General features: G+C 54.4%; 1 protein-coding gene across 2 annotated transcripts; it reads right to left on the bottom strand.

The window, feature by feature from the left end:
- Positions 1–509: 509 nt before the first annotated feature.
- Positions 510–19,269, bottom strand: LOC130876232 (transmembrane protease serine 9). Of its 2 annotated transcripts, XM_057772709.1 has the most exons (18): positions 19,122–19,269; positions 17,392–17,519; positions 16,729–16,796; positions 16,401–16,576; positions 15,529–15,570; positions 14,659–14,772; positions 13,906–14,077; positions 12,268–12,542; positions 11,445–11,581; positions 10,525–10,834; positions 8,229–8,400; positions 7,465–7,736; positions 6,303–6,439; positions 5,682–6,081; positions 2,375–2,546; positions 1,535–1,797; positions 1,313–1,449; positions 510–671 (listed from the first exon to the last, which is right to left on the bottom strand). In XM_057772709.1, the coding sequence occupies exons 1-18, from the start codon at positions 19,267–19,269 to the stop codon at positions 510–512; spliced, it is 3,285 nt and encodes a 1,094-aa protein (XP_057628692.1). The 2 variants fall into 2 exon arrangements, with proteins under 2 accessions (XP_057628692.1, XP_057628693.1); XM_057772710.1 differs by lacking the exon at positions 16,729–16,796 and having other exon boundaries at positions 16,401–16,543; positions 17,393–17,519.
- Between the last annotated feature and the right edge of the window lie 3,081 nt (positions 19,270–22,350).

Genomic DNA, 22,350 nt, shown 5'->3' with positions numbered 1-22,350 from the left:
TCCCCTCTGCATAACATAGTAGGCCTCCCAGGGTATTTTCCCTTCGGTGTCCGTAGCCTGCAAACTCCCAGGGAAGGGAGCGGCCTTGTGCATGACTGAGCGTGGTCTCGGGTGCCCATCATCTTGGGATACAGAGCGTGGTTCCCTGGCTCTGTAGAGCCATGCATGAGCCATCCCTGGCTCTGCATCAACCAAGGGTGGTGCACGCCTGTCATCCCAGCGGGGGCGGGGGAGTGTGACAACGACGGACCGACAGGACAGAAGGATGAAATTTGAGGTTAGCCTTGGGTACATAAGACTGTCTCCCACAAAAACAAAGGCACCAGTGGGCCCGTTCAGAGACACGTTCTTGCCGAGACAGGTCCTGAGCCAGAGCTAGGGAGAGGAGCTCTTTATTGGAACAATATATACAGCCACGGGTAGTTCCCATGAGACCCCTGTGTCTGCCGGCACCAGCTCCCCCGGTAGGTTGTGTCCAGTCCAGGCTTGGGTCGCCAGCTGCACGGTGGTCACTCCTGGATGTTCTGGCCTATCCATCCCAGCACGGCAGCCACTCGAGTGTAGACACCTGGGAAGTGGGGCCTGCCGCAGCCATAGCCCCAGCTGGTGACTCCCGTCAGCACCCACTGGCCAGATGGCTCCCTGCAGGCCAAGGGTCCTCCAGCATCGCCCTGAAGGGAAAAGCGCTCTCAGACCGGCAGCCCTCTGGGACCAGGGAGGACCCCACGTGAAAAGATGCCAACCAAGGTGCCTCACTTTTGCTATGTGCGGAATGGGTTCGGTGCTAGTGTGTCCGGGTCCCCAGGACCCAGTGTGTGTGCTGTGCCCATGAAAGCCAGTCAGGTGCTAGGTGATCGCCAGTATTCTCCCACCTGGCCATCTTGTTCACCCGCATAGGGAGCTGTGTGTATGCGTTGTCAGCGAGGCCGACTCTGGCCTCAAACTCGGTGATCCTCAGTCTCCTAACTTTGAGCTACTTAACCCGGTCAGGACCCTCCTTCCAGTAGGATGCAGGGGTTGGGAAGCCCCCATATTGTCTTTGAACAAGCAGTTGTGACAAGTGATGTCCCCAGAGTCAAGGGTGGCTGGGCCGGAGAGACTCTTTGGCAGACTTGATAGGAAGGTGCTTGTCACACAAGCCTGAGGACCTGAATTAAATCCCAGAACCCAGGTGAAAATCCCCTGCTCGCGGCAGAGACAGGAGGGTTCCTGGGACTTAGGGATTCTCCCGGTGCATTGAGACCCTGCCTCAAAAGACCATAGTATTGCAAGGCCTGGGCTATGGAGAGAGCCCTGGGCCCCACCCACTCACCGAGCAGCTGTCCACACCCCCCTGCGGGAAGCCTGCACACAGCATGCGGCTGCTGATCTGTACCGGGTAGAAGCGACGACACGTCTGCTCGCTGAGGACGCGTACTGCGGCCTTCTGCAGCTGTCGAGCCATGGATCCTGCGGCAGCGAGGGAGGGAGTGGGGTCGTGCCCGCATGTCCCCCTCCACCACCACCACCCCACCCCTTCCCAGCGCGCACTTACCTCCCTCCCGTAGCGAGCCCCAGCCTGTGATGACACAGCGCGCGCCTTCTGGGGGCCGCGCGGGCCCCGGCAGGCAGATTGGTCGCACCAGACGGCTGCGGCGCACTGGACCTGCCAGCTCCAGCAAAGCCACGTCGTAGTCCAGGGTGTAGAGGTTGTAGAACGGGTGGCGGTAGATGCGCGCCACGCGCTCCAGCTGGCCCTCGGCGCTGCTCAGGAACGGGGTGCCCAGGAAGGCTGCCCACTGCATAGGGTCCCCGTAACTGCAGGGTGCGTGTGGGCAGAGTCACTGTCCCAGTGGAAATGGGTCTCTCTGTCCCCCTACCCAATTCGGGTTCACACAGCCACGAGGTGTGTCCCTCTGAGGGAACATCCATCAGCTGGCACCATATCCAGCGCTGAGGATGGTCCCCCCATTCCTGCCCTCCAAACCCTCTGGAGACCTGACACAAGGCTCTTGACCCCTCTCAGCCACCCAGTAGAAATGGGGCTGCTGTGTGTGTTCACACATGCGCGCGCGCACACACACACCACAGTCCGACCAGCACAGAGCCGAGGGAATACCCCAGCCTCCATGGCGCTCAGCCCTCCAGAGTGGAGCCTGCTGGCCAGCACCTCAGACACAGCATGGGAACGTGTCCCTTTCACATTGTGCCCCACAAGCACATGAGCACACAATGGGGGTTCCCTTTAGGAAATACACCCTCTACGTCTAGAGCCCTGCCAGGGAGATGGTGCCTTCTGTCCGGTGGCCTTGGGGACTGGAGCCGAATTGCAGAGGTGGGCTGGGAACGGGCAGATGGACCCCTCAGATGGACCCCTCACCGAGACAGGACTCACACGTCAAAGCAGTGTGCCGCGGACAGAAGCCATCTTTCGGCCACTAGTACGGCCCCGCAGCGGTGCTCCCTGCGCCGCAACCACAGACTCACTTGCCAGGGCCACTCCCCACGCGAGGCCGAGGTGCCGCCCACGATCCGGGTCAGAGCCCCTGGGGGTGCCAGGCCACAGTCTGCGGAGAGCAGGGATCCTGTGAGCTCCCTCCGGGCAGAGGGTCTTCTCCCGCTCTGTGACTCCGGGTGACCTGCCCCAGCTCTCCCATACCCACTGGCCTCTCAACGAATCCAGCACAGAGCTATCCCCAGTGTCCTGTGGGAGGGGCAAAGGGTGGCTTCATGTCCCCCCAGCTGGCTCCTCTTTCCCAGAGCTGGCCCAGCCTCAACGAATTTAAAAGGAGCCCAGGGAAAGGTAGATCCACCGGCCCCAGAGGAGCTCCAGGAAAGACACAGGAGGCAGACTTGAGTCCCTCAGCCCTTCCCATAGTGAGTGGCCAGCGCTGGGGTCCCATCTTGGGGCTTCCCAAATCTCCAGCCAAGGCGCTTAAAGGTCACTGTATTGCCAGGTTCAAGGTCAGATTGAGTTGAAGGCAGTGTGGAGTCACCTGAGCTGTGGCTGTTCCCTAATTCCAAAAGGTGGGACCGTCACCTTCACCAGGGATCCTGAGGCACAGGGAGCGCTTCTGGTAAAAGCCCTGCTGTGACCCCAATGACCCACGCCTTCTGCATGTGACCCCAACTCTGCCCTTGTAGAAATGTCACAGTGGAGTTAGGAGCAGCGCCCCAGCCATAGCTGGAGTTAGAATAGGACGTGCTTGGAACCAATGAGGTCTCCCCCAGGACCTTCCAGAACCCAGCCTGAGCCAGCGCCCCAGCAGGGAGCCACGGCTGAGGTGGCTAGACGTGGGAGCACTTGGAGGACTGGAACTTTGCAAGAAGTAGAGACAAACATGGCCCCCTTACCAACTGTCCAGGGACCCAAGGAAGGGGACCCTGGGGCCTCTAGATCAGTGTTTCTCAACCTGTGGGTCGACCCCTTTGGGAGTCTACTGACCCTTCCACAGGGTCACCTAAGACCATCAGAAAACACAGATGAGGGACTGGAGAGATGGCTCAGAGGTTAAGAGCACTGACTGCTCTTCCAGAGGTTCTCAGTTCAATTCCCAGCAACCACATGGTGGCTCACAACCATCTGTAATGAGGTCTGGTGCCCTCTTCTGGCATGCAAGCATACATGGAAGGAATGTTGTATACATAATAAATAATAAATAAATAAATAAATAAATGAATAAATAAATAAATAAATAGAAAACACAGACGATACATTGCGACCATAAGAGTAGGGAAATGACAGTTATAAAGTAGCAATGGAAATAATTTCATGGCTGAGGTCACCACAGCCTGAGGACCTGCATTAAAGGGTTGCGGGGTCAGGAAAGCTGAGAGCCACTGCTCTGGATGCTCATACCACCCATGCAAGAGAGGGGTGGGATGGGACCACAGAGCGGACGCTGGCCATGTTGTGCTCTGCGCTGGGTCTTATTTAATTTGATCATTCCTAGCCATGATGAAGGCCAGAGACTCCAGTACCCTGACCACGCCCCCAGCCCCTCACTGGGGATTCTAGGCGGGGCTCCACCCTGACCACGCCCCCAGCCCCTCGCTGGAGGATTCTAGGCGGGGCTCCACCCTGACCACGCCCTCAGCCCCCTCACTGGGGGATTCTAGGCGGGGCTCCACCCTGACCACGCCCTCAGCCCCCTCACTGGGGGATTCTAGGCGGGGCTCCACCTCCAAATCAAGCCTTCATCCTTCTTGGTGGCCAGTTGCCCATACTAGCCTTCAATGCCTCTCATAGCCCAGACTGGCTTTGGATGCTACCGTCAAGTGGCTGAGACAACAGGTGTTTCCAACAGGCCCAGCCCAATGTTTTCTTTCTTTTTTCTTTCTTTCTTTCTTTTTTTTTTTTTTTTTTTTTTTTTTTTTTTTTTTTTTTTTTGAGACAGGGTTTCTCTGTAGCTTTGGAGCCTGTCTTGGAACTAGCTCTTGTAGACCAGGCTGGGCTCGAACTCACAGAGATCTGCCTGCCTCTGCCTCCTAAATGCTGGGATTAAAGGCATGCGCTACCATCGCCCGGTTGCCTGATGTTTTCTTATCAGGACAGTTTACACTGGGGAACCTGCCTCAGGGACCTCTTTTTACTAAAATGCCTATGTATAGACTGTCTTCAAACAGTCACATTCTGCGGTCTTGGGGGTTGAGTGATTCTGGGTCATGTGACAGCCCTTGTAGGTCTGACTGTCACAGGCCTGTGGAGTTTATGCATGGCGGCAAGTGAAAAAAATATTGGATCCTACCACCGCTACCAGGGCCCTGGGACTGGCAAGAGCCCTGGTGGGTGGAGGGTCCTCCTCCATGGCATTTCCCGTTGGCGCTGCCTCTTTTGGAGAGTTGGAGGAGTTCAGGACGCAAGCTCCTGATGACAAACTGCAGTAGGCCAGGACTGACAGAGGGGTGGAGCGGACACGGGGTTCATGGGTCCCCAGTGGCTCTAACACTAGACCCTAAGAGGTGCGTGCAGCAGCTTTGACCATAAGCGGTGGCCACAGTAATGCTGGCGCCCGGTGGCCCCGTAGCCTTTTTCTCGGCAGAGGGTGATTTTATCGCCTTCCAACTCTGCAGCTCTGCCACATTGGAGCTGAAATCCAAGTCCCCCACTGCAGGCCCATCCATGGAGCTCCAGCTGACCATGACCCCAGGGTGTGGCTCAGCAGGAGGGTGCCCCCCCAATGCCCGCCAGGCCCTGGGGTCTATGCCCTGTGCTAACAGAATGAAGAGAGAGAGAGAGAGAGAGAGAGAGAGAGAGAGAGAGAGAGAGAGAGGTAGCCTGGTGTGAAAGCAGGCTGTCACCTCAGGACTCAGGAGTTCAAGGTCAGCCTTGAGTTGTTTGATCTTGCACAAGCCTCTGACCCCAGCACGGAAGGCAGCAGAGACAGGAGGATGGCTGGGACTCGTCTGCTGCAGCTAAAGCCCAGAAGCTCCATGCTCAATGAGATACCTAGCCTCTTTGGTGGAGGGGGATACAGACGCCCCCCTTTGGCCTCTGCATGCACACACATGTGCGCACACAAATGGGCACGAGACATCTTCACACAGGCACACACAGTGGGACGTGGGGAAAGGGCCCTCTGAAGGCCTGGCAGGCAGCCACAGGGCTCTGGAATTTGGGACAATATGTCTTCAGGGCCATCATGTCTAACCCCAGCAGTGCCAGGGACCCGCTGGCATTACACCACGTGGTGTCACCGTACCTGGCAGCTGGGAATGTGTGGTGGTGCCCAGGACATTCAGATCTGGCGTCTGTGCCCTGGTGGTGGTACTCCAAGCAGATAGTGTTGTGTTGGATGTGCTAGTGGTCACCCTGCTGGTGGCCCTGGGGGTTGCAGGTCTGCTGGTGGTAGCCTCTTGGAGAGTGAGGCCAGCCGTTCTGGGGGGCTGGTTTGGGATAAGCCCTGTGCTGGAGGTGTGGGGGCGAGGTGTGGAGCTGGGGCCTGAGGACATGGCCTTCAGGATCCAGTCCTTGAGGCGTGTGATACGTGCGTAGACGCCGGGCTTCTTAGCTTGGGCGCAGCCAATGCCCCAGCTCACAATGCCGGCCAGGTAAAAAACACCGGGTGTCTCCTCACATGCCAGCGGGCCACCAGAGTCACCCTGCAGGAGAAGGACTTGGATGGGTGTTCCTTTGTGGGACACCCATCCAAGGAATAGCAAGGCTCCACTCCCATCGGACTTCAGGCTTTGCTGGGTGACCTTAGATCCCGCCTCCCCCCCAAGCCTTCATCATTCAACTCTTGCTTTTTTGAGTGCCGGGGGTAGGATCCAGGGCCTCACACACGCTAGGCAAGTACTCATCACTGAGCTGTGCCACCCACCTGGCAAGAGTCGACTCTGCCCTCCAGGAAGCCAGCACAGAGCATGCGGTCCGTGAGGGAGAAGTTGTACAGGGCCCCACACATCTTCTGCTCTATGATGCCCACAGACGCCTTCTGCAGGATGTCGGGCTTGGTGGCTGCCAGGAAAGAGAGCTCAGAATGCCATCTGTGACTCCTCCCAAGCAGGGCCACCAGGTGCTGGCCCTGTCCTGGAAACAATGACCATATCCTACAGGAATGTTTGTTTGAGACAGGGTCTCACTGTGTAGCTCTGGCTGTCCTAGAACTCACAGTGATCCTCCTGCCTCTGCTTCCCAGGTGCTGGGATTGAAGGAGTGCGCCACAACCGCCCGGCTATCATTTTCTCCTTGTGGGGCTTTGCATATGTTAGGTGAGTGCTCAGAACACCCCTAACTCTTGGGCTTTTGAGGGTCTCACTATGTAACGCAGGTTGGCCTTTGATGCCCCGGTTCTGAGACTGAGGACTGGGAAGACAGCTGCAGGCCACCATCCCATTGTGACACAACTGTTTCACAAAGGGTTAGAGTAAGGGTCCTCACCCCACGGGTCATAACAGTAGTGAAATTACACTGATGAAGTAGCAACAAAGTAACTTCATGGTTGGGGTCACACAACATGAGCAACTGTGTTAAAGGTTACAGCACGAGGAGGGTTGGGAACCACGGACCTAGAGCATAAATATTTTCAGCTTATTCTGTTAGTGAATGGAGGTGCAGGGAGCCACATGACAATAAAGCTTTATTCATACCCAGTCATGTGGCCAATGTGTCAGCACAGATATTTTTTTTGCAGTCATGGACACCTGGTCGACGAATATGTAAATTTATTTATTTATTTATTTTTTGTTTTTGTTTTTGTTTCTGTTTTGAGACAGGGTCTCTCTACGTAGCCCTGGCTGTCCTAGAACTCAGTATGTAGACCAGGCTAGCCTTGAACTCAGAGATCTGCCTGACTCTGCCTCCTTAATGCTGGGATTAAAAGGCTTGAGCCACCACTGCCTGGTGATTGTGTCAATAAAATGCTATTTGTGAGCAGAAATGAGGGTTCATATGTAGCCCCCAGGAGACACTGAGTGCCTCTTAGGATATGGGATCAGCACAGCCAAACGCCATCCTTCCCAGACCCTCTGGACCCTGCTCACCATTTCCCTCCTGCATGTTGCCCCAGCCTGAGATCATGCACTTCCGGCCCACAGGGAACTTGTGGATGGCCAGAGGGAGACAGATGGGCTGGATGTATTTGTTGAAGACCAGTGGCTGGGCCAACTCCAGCAAGGCAACATCAAAGTCCAGGATGCCTGGGTTGTAGCGGGGATGCAGGGCCACCCTTCGCAGCCCCAGCTTCACGGGGCTCCCGCCAACACCCAGCAGGGACGTGGTGCCCAGGTGCGCCTGCACCTGTTCTGCCTTGGTGCTGTAGAGACAGGACCTCAAGATGCCTGCCCTGCCCCCTCCCAGCCCACACCCACACCCATGGAGGGTCCCTAGGAAGGAGACCCGATGGAGGGTGCACTCTTAGGGCTTTGCTTTTGGTCACTTTGGCCAAGACCCTAGCAACTTCTTTGTTCTGCTTTTCCAGACAGGGTTTCTCTGTAGCTTTGGAGCCTGTCCTGGAATTTGCTCTATAGACCAGGCTGGCCTCGAACTCACAGAGATCCCCCTGTCCCTGCCTCCCGAGTGCTGGGATTAAAAGTGTGCACCACCACTGCCCGGCTGACCCTAGCAGCTTTATCGGTGTCATAGGTCAGACTACAGGCCTCAGCTGCAGAGCCCAGAGGGCGCAGGTTTTGGCCTGAGACACCCCTGTAATTCAGGCAGTCAGGAGTAAGGGCTGCCTGGTTTGGCTCTGTCTGGTGGTTTATTCTGAGACAGAGTGTCTGCTATCAGGGCTCTGGGGACGCCTTACTGATTGAAACAGTGGGCGGCAGAGAGCAGCCAGCGGTCTCCCACCACGGTGGCCCCACAGAAATGTTTGGATCCTTCCTTCAGGCTGGCCTGCCAGGGCACCTCCCCAGACACGGCGCTGAGCCCACCCACAATCCGAGTGGGCTTGTCCATCGCGGGTCTGGCCCCACACTCTGCAAGAGAGGAGAGAGGAGAATGGGGTCACCCGTTCTGGCCCCTGAGAGACCTACATATAGACAAACAGACAGACAGACAGACATCAGCCAGGTCACCCAGGGTGACGGGGCTGGGGGTATACAAGGGAAACAGGACAACACCCAGCGGGAGTCACAGGACCCTCAGAGTCAGTCACATCTACATGGTGGCACATGCCTGTCATCCCAGCACTCAGAAGCTGAGGCAGGAGGATTGTTCTGAGTTTGCTGTCCAAGAAGGGAGAGAAGGAGAAAAGAGAGGGAAATGGGGCTGGCTGGGGTAAGGGAGAGTCACAGGCTGCTGAAAAACAGGAACAAACCACAGGGAGAAATCCTGACCATGAAGGAGGCAGAACTCACAGTCCGAGTGCACCAGGCCCGGGTCCCCGCCCCCAGCACCACAGAATAGAAACACCACACACACACACACACACACACACACACACACACACACACACACTGATGAAACCAGAAGAGGCATATAGAGACGGTGCCCAGCAGGGCCACACTGGTCACTTCTTGCGGACCCCGTGGGTCACTCTGACTATGTTGTCTTTGCGACTTCATTTTCAAATGCACCTACATTACACTTTCAAAACTTAAAAATGAAGCCAAGAATCGTAGTGGAGGCCTTTAATCCCAGCACCTGGAGACTGACTGAGGCAGGAGGATCTCTGTGAGTTCAAAGTGAGTTCAAAGTCAGCCTGGTCTACAAAGTGAGCTCCAGGTCAGCCAGGGCTACATAGTGAGACCCTGCCTCAAAAAAAAAAAATTAAATTTAAATTTAAAATGTATGCCTGAAGAATGGCCACCCTACAAGGTTGTGCTCTTGACAGACATCAGCAATCAATTGCCAATCCCCTAGCTAGTGCTTCACGGTGTTGGACTAGATGTCCAAACATCCGAGAGGAGTTGCTCCGGACACCACTCACACAGGTGCAATTGATGCAAAAGCAAGAGGATTTTTGTTCTGTCATGACAGGCCCTTCAGGTTCGGGATATGAAGGACAACGAGAGCTGTTACAGTTCATCTTTTAAAGCAAAAGCCACAGACACAAGGGGGGGACCTGGAGGTTGTTTTCCAACTTATTGGATTGACTTATTCAAAGGGTTACTAGGAGTGATTGGTCTATTCCAGGGCAGGAGAAGAGCTGCGTGGTCAGGTGATAAGGGAGAGCATCTGTGGTCCATCCTGACCTTGGTACAGTGACTAAATCAATATATCAGGAACTGAGTCAACATCTGTGGGTTGTCTTTGCCTCAGTTCCCAGAATGGAGTTATGTTTGAGATTATTCACAAGGACACAGGGGGATGAGCAGTCCAGCATGTGTGTGTGGGCGACTGTCCAGTTTTCAAATGTTAAGATGCCTCAGACAATGTCTTTAGAGCGGAGAGGCCTCAGAAATGCATTCAGAGTCTTTCGATGGTAGATGTCAATAACCAACCACCATTTCCCTCCCAGTCTCAATAGTGATACCAATAATAAATCGTTTATCTCCCATCGAGCGCTTTCACGGCAGGCAGACATCAATATTCAGTCACCAATTTCTCACTGAGGATTCAAGGCAGGCATTGTCAATCAATCGCCAATCCTCCATCTGAGGCACTAGTCATCAAACCTGATAAATTTTGCTGAGTTCAATTCCCTGGAACCAGAGCAGTGCATGGAGAAAGCCAATTCCTGCAAGTTGTCCTCTGACCTACACAGGCACTTCCCCCTTTCCCCCCAAAAGAAACCAGGAACCAGCTGCCAATCTCCCACAGTGTAAAACCAGACAGCAGCAGCTGATCACAGCTGGGCCTGATGGTACACGCCTTCAATCCCAGTCAGAGACAGGCACATCTCTATGAGTTCGAAGCCATCCTTGCACACGAAGAGTTCCAGAGCAGCCAGGGTTACACAGAGAGACTCTGTCTCAATTCCATCAAAAATATCACCAATTACTTGCTGTCTATCATGACAGACATTGGCAGTCGATTACCTACCCCTCACCTGGTGCCTCAAGATGGGCAATTAAATGCCCATCAGACATTGATAGTCAATTACAGATCTCCCTAATTTATGCAACCCCTCCTGGGAGGGGCCTGTCGCCCCGTAGTACCTTGTGGCTTGGCTGCGGTGCTGGGGTGTCGTGGTGCTGTGCTGGGGGCAGCCGTGGGTTTGGCAGAGGTGCTGGGCACTGGACTCTCGGAACTGGTCTGCCAGGGAGAGCTGGGGGTGACAGGCGCAGGGGCCGCCGTGGGACCCACAGCTGTGCTGGTCACCTCCAAGATCCAGTCCCGCAGCCTGGTGACGCGGGTGTAGACTCCCGGCCGCCGAGCTTCCGCGCAGCCGATCCCCCAACTCACTATGCCAGCAAGGAAGAATCTTCCAGAAGGCTCCTCGCAGACCAGAGGTCCTCCCGAGTCACCCTGGAAAACAGCATGAATGGGGGGGAGGTCCACAAGGGTCGCCAATGCACACACAAGCCAGAAGCGCGGCGCCAGGGCTGAGGCTGTGCCCACACGGCCCACGGCGACACCGGCTCTGTGGCCCGCAGTGGGGACTCCCGGCAGAACCACGGTTGCAGGTCTCCACGCAGAGCAAGGATAGCGAAAGTAAAGTCATCGTCATTCGTGCTGGGTGCCGTGCACACCTTTATTGATTCATTTATTTAGATATTTGATGCATGAATATTTCATCTGCCTGTCTGTGCACCGCCTTTGTGCCTGGTGCCCTCAGAGGCCAGAAGGCATCATATCCCCTAAAACTCTTAACCAGGGAGTCGTCCCTCCAGGAGGCAGAGGCAAGAGGATCTCTGTGAGTTTGAGGCTAGCCTGGGCTACAGAGCAACGCCAACCAGAACTGCACAGAGAAACCCTGTCTCAAACACAACAGTAAAAACAGTGACTTCCATTTTCATAACACACAGTCAGCCGCAAGAGTTCAGACAGGGGATTGAGACAGAGCCTCAAGTAGCTCAGGCTGGCCTCAAACTCCCGGTGTAGTTCAGGATGACCGTGAGAAGGCCTGGCAGCCCACCTGGCACGAGTCCACCTTCCCGTCCAGGTACCCGGCACACACCATCCTGTCGGTAAGAGAGGGGCCGTACAGACTGGCACACAAGCTCTGGTCCAGCAACTCCACCGTGGCTTTCTGAAGGACCTCTGGCTTCACCACTACCCAGAAGGTGACAGAGAAAAGCAGGCTGAGAACTCAGGACCCCAGCAGGCTCTCTGAGCCCGGAGACTGGAGACCGCTTCCTGTTCGCTTTCCCAAGCTTCCCGGGGCCACCCGCTCCTCACCCAGAGGCAGCGTCCACCCGAGGATTGGGCTCCTCATCACTTCTCCCCACTGGTGCTCTCTGCTCCCGTGACATTTGCTTCCTCCTGCCGGGCCCTCAACTCCGACTTACCCAAGGGAGAACTCACTCTCAGCCCCAGTAAAGGGCACTCACTCTTGTTCTCCTGGCTATAAGCTTTTTTTTAAATTTTTTGTTGTTTTCTTTATGAGATGGGGTCTCTTGTAGCCCAGGCTGACCTTGAACTCACTTCCTAGCCAGAGTGACCTTGGACTTCATCTTCCTGATTTAAATTCTTAAATTCGGGGATGACAGTTGTGTGCTTTACAGAATTTTTTTTTTCTTTTTCCTTACCTGAGGTATTGAACCCACACACTTCCACATGGTAGATAGCTACCCTGACCATGCCCCCAGCCCCTCACTGGGGGATTCTAGGCGGGGTCCCACCCTGACCACGCCCCACCATGCGTTTAGTTTTCTTTCTCAAGGTCTTGCTGGGCCACAAGCTCCTATTTCTGGGCTGGACAGTGGCAGTAGGGGGTGGGAGGATGCAGGAGGGCTTACAGAAGTCCTCCTTCAGGTAACCCCAGCCCGAGATCAGGCACTTCTTGCGTGGCGGGAAGACGTGAGTGGCCGCGGGGAGGCACGCGGGCTGTACGTAGCGACCGAAGGGTAGCGGGCGAGCCAGCTCCAGCACCGCCACGTCGAAGTCCGCGGTGTCCGCGTCGTAGGCAGGATGCTTGGAGATGTGGAGCACGCGCGCGCGCACGGTGCTGGCCTCCGAGCCGCTCAGGTGCACGCTACCCGCCTGGGCCGCCCACTGCGCAGGGTCCTGGAATCTGGGGAGCAGCTTAAATGAGGGGGGAGCTCAGAGCAGTAGGCAAGGAAAGACAGTCAAGGATGCGGGACTGCGATTGCGGACATCTCTGTCCTCAGCCCAATATCAGGATGCAAGACTAGCCAGAGGCCTCCGTGTACACAGACGGTTACGGCCAAGCCTGTTTACAGCCAAGCCTGTCGGCCTGAGTTCGATTCCACATTGGGTGGAAGAAACGCATCAGCTACTGCAAGCTGTCCTCTTACACACACGCGCGCGCGCGTGCTCTGGCACGTGCACCCACACGCATACAGACAAAAAAACAAACAAATGAAAAACTGAGTAGGATTGCACACGCCCTTGATACCAGGACCTGTTAGCTCAGGGACAGCCTGGTCTACAGAATGAGTTCCCCGACAGTTACATAGTGAGACCCTGTCTCAAAATTAAATAAGTAATAAATGAAAACGAATGTAGACTGGGATATGGGTGGGTACCTGTAACCCCAGCACTCAGGAGCTGAGGCAGGAGGATTATGAACTCCTGGGAAACCTAGTGAGCCTTGTCTTTTTTTTCTTTCTCAAGACAGGGTTTCTCAGCTGGGCGATGGTGGCGCACGCCTTTAATCCCAGCACTCGGGAGGCAGAGGCAGGCGGATCTCTGTGAGTTCGAGACCAGCCTGGTCTACAGAGTAGTTCCAGGACAGGTTCCAAAGCCACAGAGAAACCCTGTCTCGAAAAACCAAAAAAAAAAAAAAAAAAAAGACAGGGTTTCTCTGTGTAAGAGTCCAGGTGGTGTGCCACCACCGCCCGGCTCTGAGGTCTTTCAAAATTAATTAATTAATCAAAAAAAGAAAAGAGGACCTGGAGAGACTGCTCAGTGGTTAGCACACCAGTTGCTCCTGCAGAGACCTGCTGTTCAATTCTCCACACCCTCGTACTGGCTCACGACCATCTGTAACTCCAGTTCTAGGGGATCCAACGCCCCCTTCTGGCCTCTGTGAGCATCAGGAATGCACATGGTGCACAGACAGACTGACAGGCAAAACGTCCAAACGCTTAAAAATAGATAAACCAGGGGGCTGGAGGTTAAGAGCACTGGCTGCTCTTCCAGAGGTCCTGAGTTCAATTCCCAGCAACCACATGGTGGCTCACAACCATCTGTACTGAGATCTGGCGCCCTGCTCTGGCGTGCGGGCATACATTGAGGCAAAATGTTGCATACATAATAAATAAATAAATCTTAAAAAAAAATAGATAAACCAGAAGAGAAGAGGAGGGGAGGGAATGGAAGAAGGAGGAGTGGACTTTGAAAAAAAGAAGACTGTGAGGGGAGGAGCAAGGAGGGGGAGAAGCAGATGGGTGGGGCTGAGTGGTGGGACTCACTCATTGAAGCAGTGCGCAGCAGACACTAGCCACCTGGCGCCGATGATGGTGGCCCCGCAGAAGTGTTCATGGTTCTCGCGAAGGCTGACCTGCCAGGGGAACTCCCCGGGGGCTGCCTCTACACCACCCACGATCCTGCCAGCCGACCTCCAGGCAGGCTGCCAGCCGCAGTCTGCAAGACACAAGGCCACTGACTGTAGCTCTGGCTGTCTTGGAACTGGCCTCTAACTCACAGAGATCCGCCTGCCTCTACCTCCCGAGTGCTGGGATTAAAGGCGTGCGCCACCACCGCCCAACATAATGTCTTTCTTTTAAAACAGACTCTTTCCAGCCCAAGCTTCCTTGATGCTCTTCCCTCAGCTCCTGAGAGCGTGGATGACGATGTCTGCACCACCATCACAGCGGCAGGGAGCAGACTAGAACGCCGCTGTCGTCTTCCCGCACAGGCTGAAATTGCCAGACACAGTGATGACCACTCCTTGCTCAGATCTGACCAGTCCTTGTTCCTGGCACCATAGAGCTCCAGGCTGCCTACACCTGCTTGAGTCTGAGGATGGTCCCCTCTGGATAGCCATGCTTAGCTAGCGGGTGGCTTCCTGCCCTTTACGTCGCCAGCCTTCCCTTTGACCCTCCCATTCAGCGCGAGCCCAGAGCGCCCCAGGCCCCAGGCACCACGCACTGATTGCACTGAGCCGCGACAGAGCAGGGCGAGCACAGAGCACCCCAGGCCCCGGGCACGATGCACTCACTGACCGCACTGAGCCTCGTCAGACCGGTCAGAGCAGTCCACTCTGTCATCACACTCCGGGTTCTCTCGGCTCACGCACTGACTGTTTGCACAGGAGAAGGTGTTGGCGGGGCAGCGGCCTGGGGACAAAGAACCCAGCTGGGGGCGGCAACTCACAGTGTCCACTGGGAACCCCCACAGCGGGAAAACCTCTGAGCTCTTTGCTTATCTCTGGGGACAGGGCAGGACTAGACACCACGGCTGGGTGTAAGCCCTGAGCAATTTGTGTGAGGCTTGTAGACCAGGCTAGTCCTGAACCCGCTACATAGACCAGGCTGGCCCGGAACTCAGAGACCTGCCTGCCTCTGCCTCCTAAGTGCTGGGATAGAAGATGTATGCCACTATGCCAGGCTAGGGCCACCTCTCTCTGTTTCCTGACTGTGGACTCAATGTGACCAGCTGCCTGCCACTGTGCCCTCCCTGCCGTGATGGACGGTGCTAACTGTGGCCAGAGCAAACCCCTGCTCCCTTAAGCCGCTGTGTCACCATAACAGACCAGTGATGGAGACAACTTTCAAAACAAATACTGGCTGGGCATGGGGGTGCATATTTAACCTGAGCACTCAGGGGGCAGAGGCAGAGCTCTGAGTTTGGGGTCAGCCTGGGCTACAGAGTGAGACCCTGCCTTAGAAACAAAGCAATAGCATTCGCTGAGGCAGAGCTGGCTGTGGACAATACTTGGTACCTCGCTAAAGTCGGCCCCCCACCCCGGCCCACGCCTGCGATGTTATGGTCCCCAGGAAGCAGGGGCCCGCAGAGGTCACACGCGGGATTACTGGAGAGAAGTTTTAGGGATCTTCGCGGGAAGCGGAGCTGCGGGCAGAGGCCAGTCCTACCTGACTTTAAGTCCCTCTCGGTCACCTGACTGTCACACCTTCCTGAAGCAGAACAGACAAAATCAAGTGAGAGCCAGGCTGAAGCAGGAGGACTGTGCCTTTGAGTCAGCCTGGGCTATATGCAGAGTTCCTGTCCAGCTTCCCCTCCCTCGGAGGTCAGCTGTGTAAGTGCAGCTGGCAGCAGTCACCTAAGCTCCAACACTAAGTCTGGCCTCAGCCTGTCTGGTCTGGCACTAAAGAGCCACATGAGGCTAGTGGCCACCCTCCTAGTGGGGAACACGCTGTCACTGAGGAATGTTCTAGAAGATGGCACTGAGGTGGTGGTCACCAAGACCCCAGCAATCATGTCAGGGCCAGGGGACAGTAAGGTCTAGGTGACAAGCGTCTCTAATTGACTCTCCCCTTCTTTTTTGTTTGTTTGTTTTTGTTTTTTTGAGACAGGGTCTCTCTGTGTACTCTGGCTGTCCTGGAACTCACTCTGTAGACCAGGCTGGCCTCAAACTCACAGAGATCCTCCTGCCTCAGCCTCCCGAGTGCTGGATTAAAGGCATGAAGTCATCATGCCCACTTAATTCCGGAGTTTTCTGTATGTCTTTGACCATAACGAACCAAGGAAGAGTAAACCAGGGATGCAAGGGGCCTCTTACTGCCAGCCACAGGGACCACAAAATTACAGTCTGCCCCATACACAAAGGCAGCTGACCTCTATCTCCAAGGGTGTGGGAAGCCGGGTGTTTTCCCTCCTTCCATCAGAGGGGGAGTTTTTTTTAAAAAAAAAATTACAACAATTATGCAATTTGAGCTACATCACACACACACACGCACATACACGCACACTTTTATCTCCCAGACAGGGGCTGCCACCCACTTACCTGTCAGCTCCACTGACACAATGGTGCCGTAGGCAGCAAGGGAAAGACCGTGGCCCTGCAGCCTTGCTTGGATGCCTTTTTGCAAGATGTCCTCCTCCTGGTCCAGGCTCAGTGGTTGGAAGGCTCGGAACAAAAAGTGGAGCCGGAAATGCACAAAGATGCTGGAATTTCCATCCCTGCAAACATGACAGGGCCTTGGAAGCAGAATGCATGCTTGCTGCCAGAGTTTTCCAGAATCTTCTGGGATCTTCTAGAAGGTTCTAGAATTATCTAGAATCTCCATAGTGTCCACCAAGCTTGCTGTGCACTCACAGAAGGCCTGACTCACCTGTAACTGAGCACAGTGCAGCCTGTGCAGCTTGACTCTAACTGTGTTTCGTGGAAACTGCTCACAAACTGAAACAGACAAGATCGGGGGATGCTGAGCCACGGTGAACCGGGGCCACAGCACCACCTACAGGGTGGGGAGAAGCACTGGGAAGGTAGTCATGAGGAAACACTCTTCCATCAATAAATTAACAAACACACACAGTGCAGTCTACACAATTGAGTATTACTCAGCCCTGGAAAAGAATATAAGACTATACACCACTTCCATGTTGTAAACTCAAAGATTGAAAGCAACGACTCAATTACAGACACCCCATAGGTGCACAGGGCGCAGCACCGCGAGGCAAGACCAGCCGCATATCTGTGTCCACAGAGATGGTTTACGGAATGGATGGATGGGTGGGTGGATGGATGGATGGATGGATGGATGGATGGATGGGTGGATGGATGGATGGATGGGGTTGATCAAGGCTCTGACACATGACATGGCATGTTAGAGACCCACACAGCATGGACTCCATGACAGGAAATGTCCCACAGAAGCACTACACGTGACACATGACCACAGCATTTAGCAGATAGAGTCTGTCCATCCCACAGACTGACCTCCCCTGTTGCACACCCACCCAGCTGCCTCCTTCTCTGTCCCGGCTGCACTCACCAGTGTCTGCAGAGCAGGCGTAAGGAGACGGTAGTAGTCCGAGGTCTCCTGCTGGAGAGAGCTGCTGAAATGGATTCCATGCAGCTGCGCCGTGTGCTCCACATGCACCCCCTGGGCAGAGAGGAAGGCTGCGGGCGAGAGGGACCCCCCGTGAGCCTCACCTGCCGAGCCTCCACACACAGGAGACCTGACCACACCAGTGTGCCTTTCCCGAAGGACTCTGGGAGACTTCTCCTGGGACCCCAGATATAGCACAATGCTTATAGAGGCCAAGGGACCTCGGGTGCCCCAAAGTCAGTGACATGATAGTTGATGGTCCCACAGGAGGCCTTGCAGTGTCTCCTGACCACTTTCCTAGGATGGGACTGCAATCACTGTGAAGCACAGAGCAAATCAGGGGACCTCAGAACCTCTGCCCTGTTCATCCGTAGCCACACTCCCGGATGCCTGCCTTCTTTGATGACAGTCACGTGTGTGAATGTCAGGCCGCCAACTGACTGGTTCTCTCGGTCCTCATCTTATTCTGAGGTGGGGTCTCTTACTGAACACAGGGCTCACAGATTCTCCTGTGTGTTCCCGCTACCCCAGCTCCGAGACTGCAAGAGCCTGTCAGTACAGCGTGCTTTTTCCGTGATGGCTGTAGATTGGAACTCAGTGTCTTGCAAGGCAGACAGTCTACAGACCTAGCGATCTCTGTCCCCTCTTTTGAAGCAGGACTTTGCTTTGTACCCTGTGCAGACTTGAATATTACTGTCTTCCCGTCACAGCCGTCCCTGCCTGTGTCACCATGCTTCCTAAATGGAGTGTCTAACTGTGACTTACACCAAACAAAAAGAAGTAAAGCACAACACAACTGGAAGAGGTGGGGTGCTCTGTGTGGCAGCCTTTCTGGAACTCCAGTTCCAGGGGGCTGACCTCTCTTCTGGCCTCTGTAGGCACTGTACATTCATGGTGCACACACACATGCAGGCAAAACCCTCACACACGGTCCCAGGTTCCAACAGTCTCAAAATTCTTGCAGCCAGGCACAAGGGCACACACAAGGACAAGGTGAGGGATAGGTCCAGCCACTAGAGGGCAGAAGTCAGCCATGTCAGGCTGCAATAACAACCCATAAGGACCAGAAAAGTTTAGGAAATACTATGTATAATTGGAGAGCAATTAGTTTATTCTTTTGCCAAACAAAAAGGTATCCCAACTTGTGATCATCATCACACTCACACAGAATAACCATTTTAACAGGCTGTGGCTGAGCCACGCCCTAGGCAGGGACTGCATCCTGACCACACCCCCAGCCCTCTCTGGGGATTCTAGGCGGGGCTCCTCCCTGACCACGCCCCCAGCCCTCACTGGAGGATTCTAGGCGGGGCTCCACCCTGACCACACCCCCAGCCCCTCACTGGAAGTCTCCAGGTGGGAGCTCGACCCCTAAACCACACCTTTGTTGCCCTGACTGATCAGGAACTCGGGATCCTTCTGTCGCGGCCTCTCTGGTTCCGCCACCCCAAGCAGCTGTCACGACTTGCACACGACCATCCCTACTCCATTTGCCCCCAATGCTGACCACTTCTGGATTCCTTCCAGGTGGGAAAACATCACCCACTGCCACTTCTCACTCACCCAGCACATTCTTGGACTTCGGAGCCTGTCCTTGCCGGCTGCTGGCTCTAGTTGGATGCTCAGGACACTTAGGATTGTCCTTTGGAGCGTCCCCTACTCCTGCCACTTACCCAAAAGAACTCCTAGGGAGAGGACAACCATAGTGATGGCCACGACTGTGGTGACAGCCGTCCGACGGCAGCCAGAGTACAGAGCAGGGACAGGAACGTGCTTCGTCATCTCCGACACAAGTTGTAAGTCTGGTGCAGTGGGCTCCATGGCTCGGCAAACTCAGGGCTCCAGCTAGAAGCCTGCAAAAAATGGATGGAGCCACCCTTGGTTTGCGCCTACTGGGAGGCCAGGGACAGGACAGGCCCATCCTAGCCACTGTAGCCCAGTGAGGCCAGGGAGGAGAGATGGAGGACACACCCAGAAAAACGTGCCAATTATTTGGGGGTGCAAGAGATATCAGATGGCTGTGCTCTCAGAGGAAGGGAGTTCAGTTCCCAGCATGCACAGGGAAGCTCACAACTGCCTGTAACTCCGGTTCTGGAGGATCCGACGCCTCCTTCTGGCCTCTGTGAAAACTGCACTCATGTGCACACAGACACATTAAAACACGTTGGTTAATTTCTCACTTACTGACCAGGTGAGTGTGGCTGTCACATGCAGCAGACACAGCTCTGTAGGTAAACTTCGTCCTGCAGTGCATCTGCACCTGTATCAGACTCTCGTGAGGCGGTGGGGACTTTTTTTTTTTTTGGTCAAAAATTACTCTAGCTGGTTTCATCCCAGCGTTTGGAGGCCGAGGCAAGAGGATCTCTGTGCGTTCAAGGACTAGTTCCAGGACAGGCTCCAAGAAAAAAAAAAAAAAAAGAACAAACTCCCCTCCCCCTTTCGAGACAGGGTTTCTCTGTAGCTTTGGTGCCTTTCCCGGAACTAGCTCTTGTAGACCAGGCTGGTCTCGAACTCACAGAGATCTGCCTGCCTCTGCCTCCCAAGTGCTGGGATTAAAGGCGTGTGCCACCACCGGCCGGCTCCCCCCCCCCCCTTTATTTTTTAAAAGACAGAGTTTCTCTGTGTAGCCCTGGCTGTCCTGGAACTCATTCTGTTGACCAGGCTGACCTCAAAGTCAGAGATCCTCCTGTCTCTGCCTCCTGAGTGCTGGGATTAAAGGCGTGCACCACCACCACCACCTGGCTAAAACAACAAACTTAATAAAACAGATAAACACATGAATACTCCTTTCTTTCTTTCTTTTTTTTTTTTTTTTTTTTTTGGTTTTTCGAGACAGGGTTTCTCTGTGGTTTTGGAGCCTGTCCTGGAACTAGCTCTTGTAGACCAGGCTGGTCTCGAACTCACAGAGATCCACCTGCCTCTGCCTCCTGAGTGCTGGGATTAAAGGCGTGCGCCACCACCGGCCGGCCTTGAATACTCCTTTCTTAAAGACATAAAAGAGCTGTCAAATTTCATCCCGAGACCCACGTGGTGGAGGGAGAGCGCTGACTCTTGTCCTCTGAGCCCTGACACTCACGGTAAAGAAACAAACGGCATCTCGCCCAGAGGAACCACACTTGGGCCCCGGTGTCCCCCAGTCTTCTGGAAAAATGCACACGCACTCGAGGAATTGTCCTGTTTTCTCTTTCTGGGTGCCTCTCTTTCACGTAGCTCATGCTGGCCTCAAACTCACAATCCCCTCCCCTCAGCACAAATTTTTATTGCATTTGTTGGGTGTGGTGGGGCACACCTTTAACCCCAGCACTCAGAGGTAGAGGCAGGCGGACCTCTGTGAGCTCCAGGCTAGCAAGGATTCTACTGGGAGATTCGACCACAAAAGAAAAGAAGAGAATTAATCATTTCATTTCGAGACAGGGTCTCATCCATCACATGTTGACAGAAGTTTCTGTCCCACTTGGTCCTGCAGCTGTTCAGTCATAGAAACACACAGAGGTCTACATTAATCATAAACTGGTTGACCTTTTAGCTCAGGCTTCTTATTAACTCTTACATCCTACATTAACGCATTAGTCACGTCTGTGTTACCCACGTGGCTTGGCTATCAGTGAGGCATTCTCATCTTGCTTCCTCTGTGTCTGGGTGATAACTGCAGACTGAACCTTTCCTCTTGCCAGAATTCTCCTGTTCTGGTCACCCCACCTGTACTTCATGCCTGGCTACTGGCCAATCAGCATTTTATTAAACCAGTACAACCGACAAACCTTTACAGGGTACAAGACCCTTGTCCCACAGCAAGTGCAGGCTCCCTTTAGGGTCTTGATCGTCCTGATTCTACCTCCAGAGCACTGGAAAGACAGGAGCGCCCCCTCTGATCCTGCCATCTCCAGGCTGAAGCCCATCCTGAAGGAACCCTGTCTCTGATGCCTGGCAGAGGGCACAGGGCAGCAGCCTGGCTGTGGCAATACTTATATCTTCACATTTAAACCACACTACTTATGGAGGAGAAAACACTATCTCTGTGAATCTCTGGATAAAGTGGAGAGTAACAAAAGCTACAGAGAAGCCCTGAGCAGCGGTGCTGCGGCCTTGGATTACTGGAGAAAGCGTCGATGATCCTAACACCCATGCATTCATGCATGCACCTGCACACACACACACACTTGCACATGCACAAACACACATGTACACATTCATGCACATACATACACAAACATAGGCATGCATGCTTGCAAGCACACATACACATGGATACACCAACACAGTCACACATGTTCACGCACACACACACCTGCACACGCACAAACACACATGTACACATGCACACACATACATACACAAACATAGGCACGCATGCTTGTAAGCACGCATACACATGCATACACCAACACAGTCACACATGCACGCACACACGCGCACACAAGGACACACCCACATGCTGTGCTCACCTGTCGCGTCCCTACAGCCTCCACACCGTCCTGCCAACAGTGGCCCTGCTCACAGAGGACTTGCTGCCATTGAGCACTGAGTACAGAGGTGCCATTGAGCACTCTGTCTTCGTGGTAATTACCGCGAGGCCACCCTGACTGCAAAACACACGGCCCAGAAAGGGGCAGATCAAACTGTGAACCTTGGGAAACCTGGGCCGGGGAGACCAGGCTACCAGGCTCCACAAAGACAGGTGACATGGCACACATCTGTCATCCTATCACTCAGGAAGCTGAGGCAGGGGGATTGCTGTAAATTCAAGGCTAGCCTGGGCTACATAGCAAGATCAAGGCTAACATGAGACACCCCTTTCAAACAACACTACCCAGCCATGGTGACACACGTCTATAACCCCTGTACTTGGATGAAGGGATCACCAACAAGGAATCCAAAGTCATCCTTGGGTACAGAGCGAGT

Source organism: Chionomys nivalis, chromosome 6, assembly GCF_950005125.1.
Source record: "Chionomys nivalis chromosome 6, mChiNiv1.1, whole genome shotgun sequence".
In the NCBI taxonomy this organism is placed as follows: domain Eukaryota; kingdom Metazoa; phylum Chordata; class Mammalia; order Rodentia; family Cricetidae; genus Chionomys; species Chionomys nivalis.
This window is presented reverse-complemented; position numbering and strand designations above follow the sequence as displayed.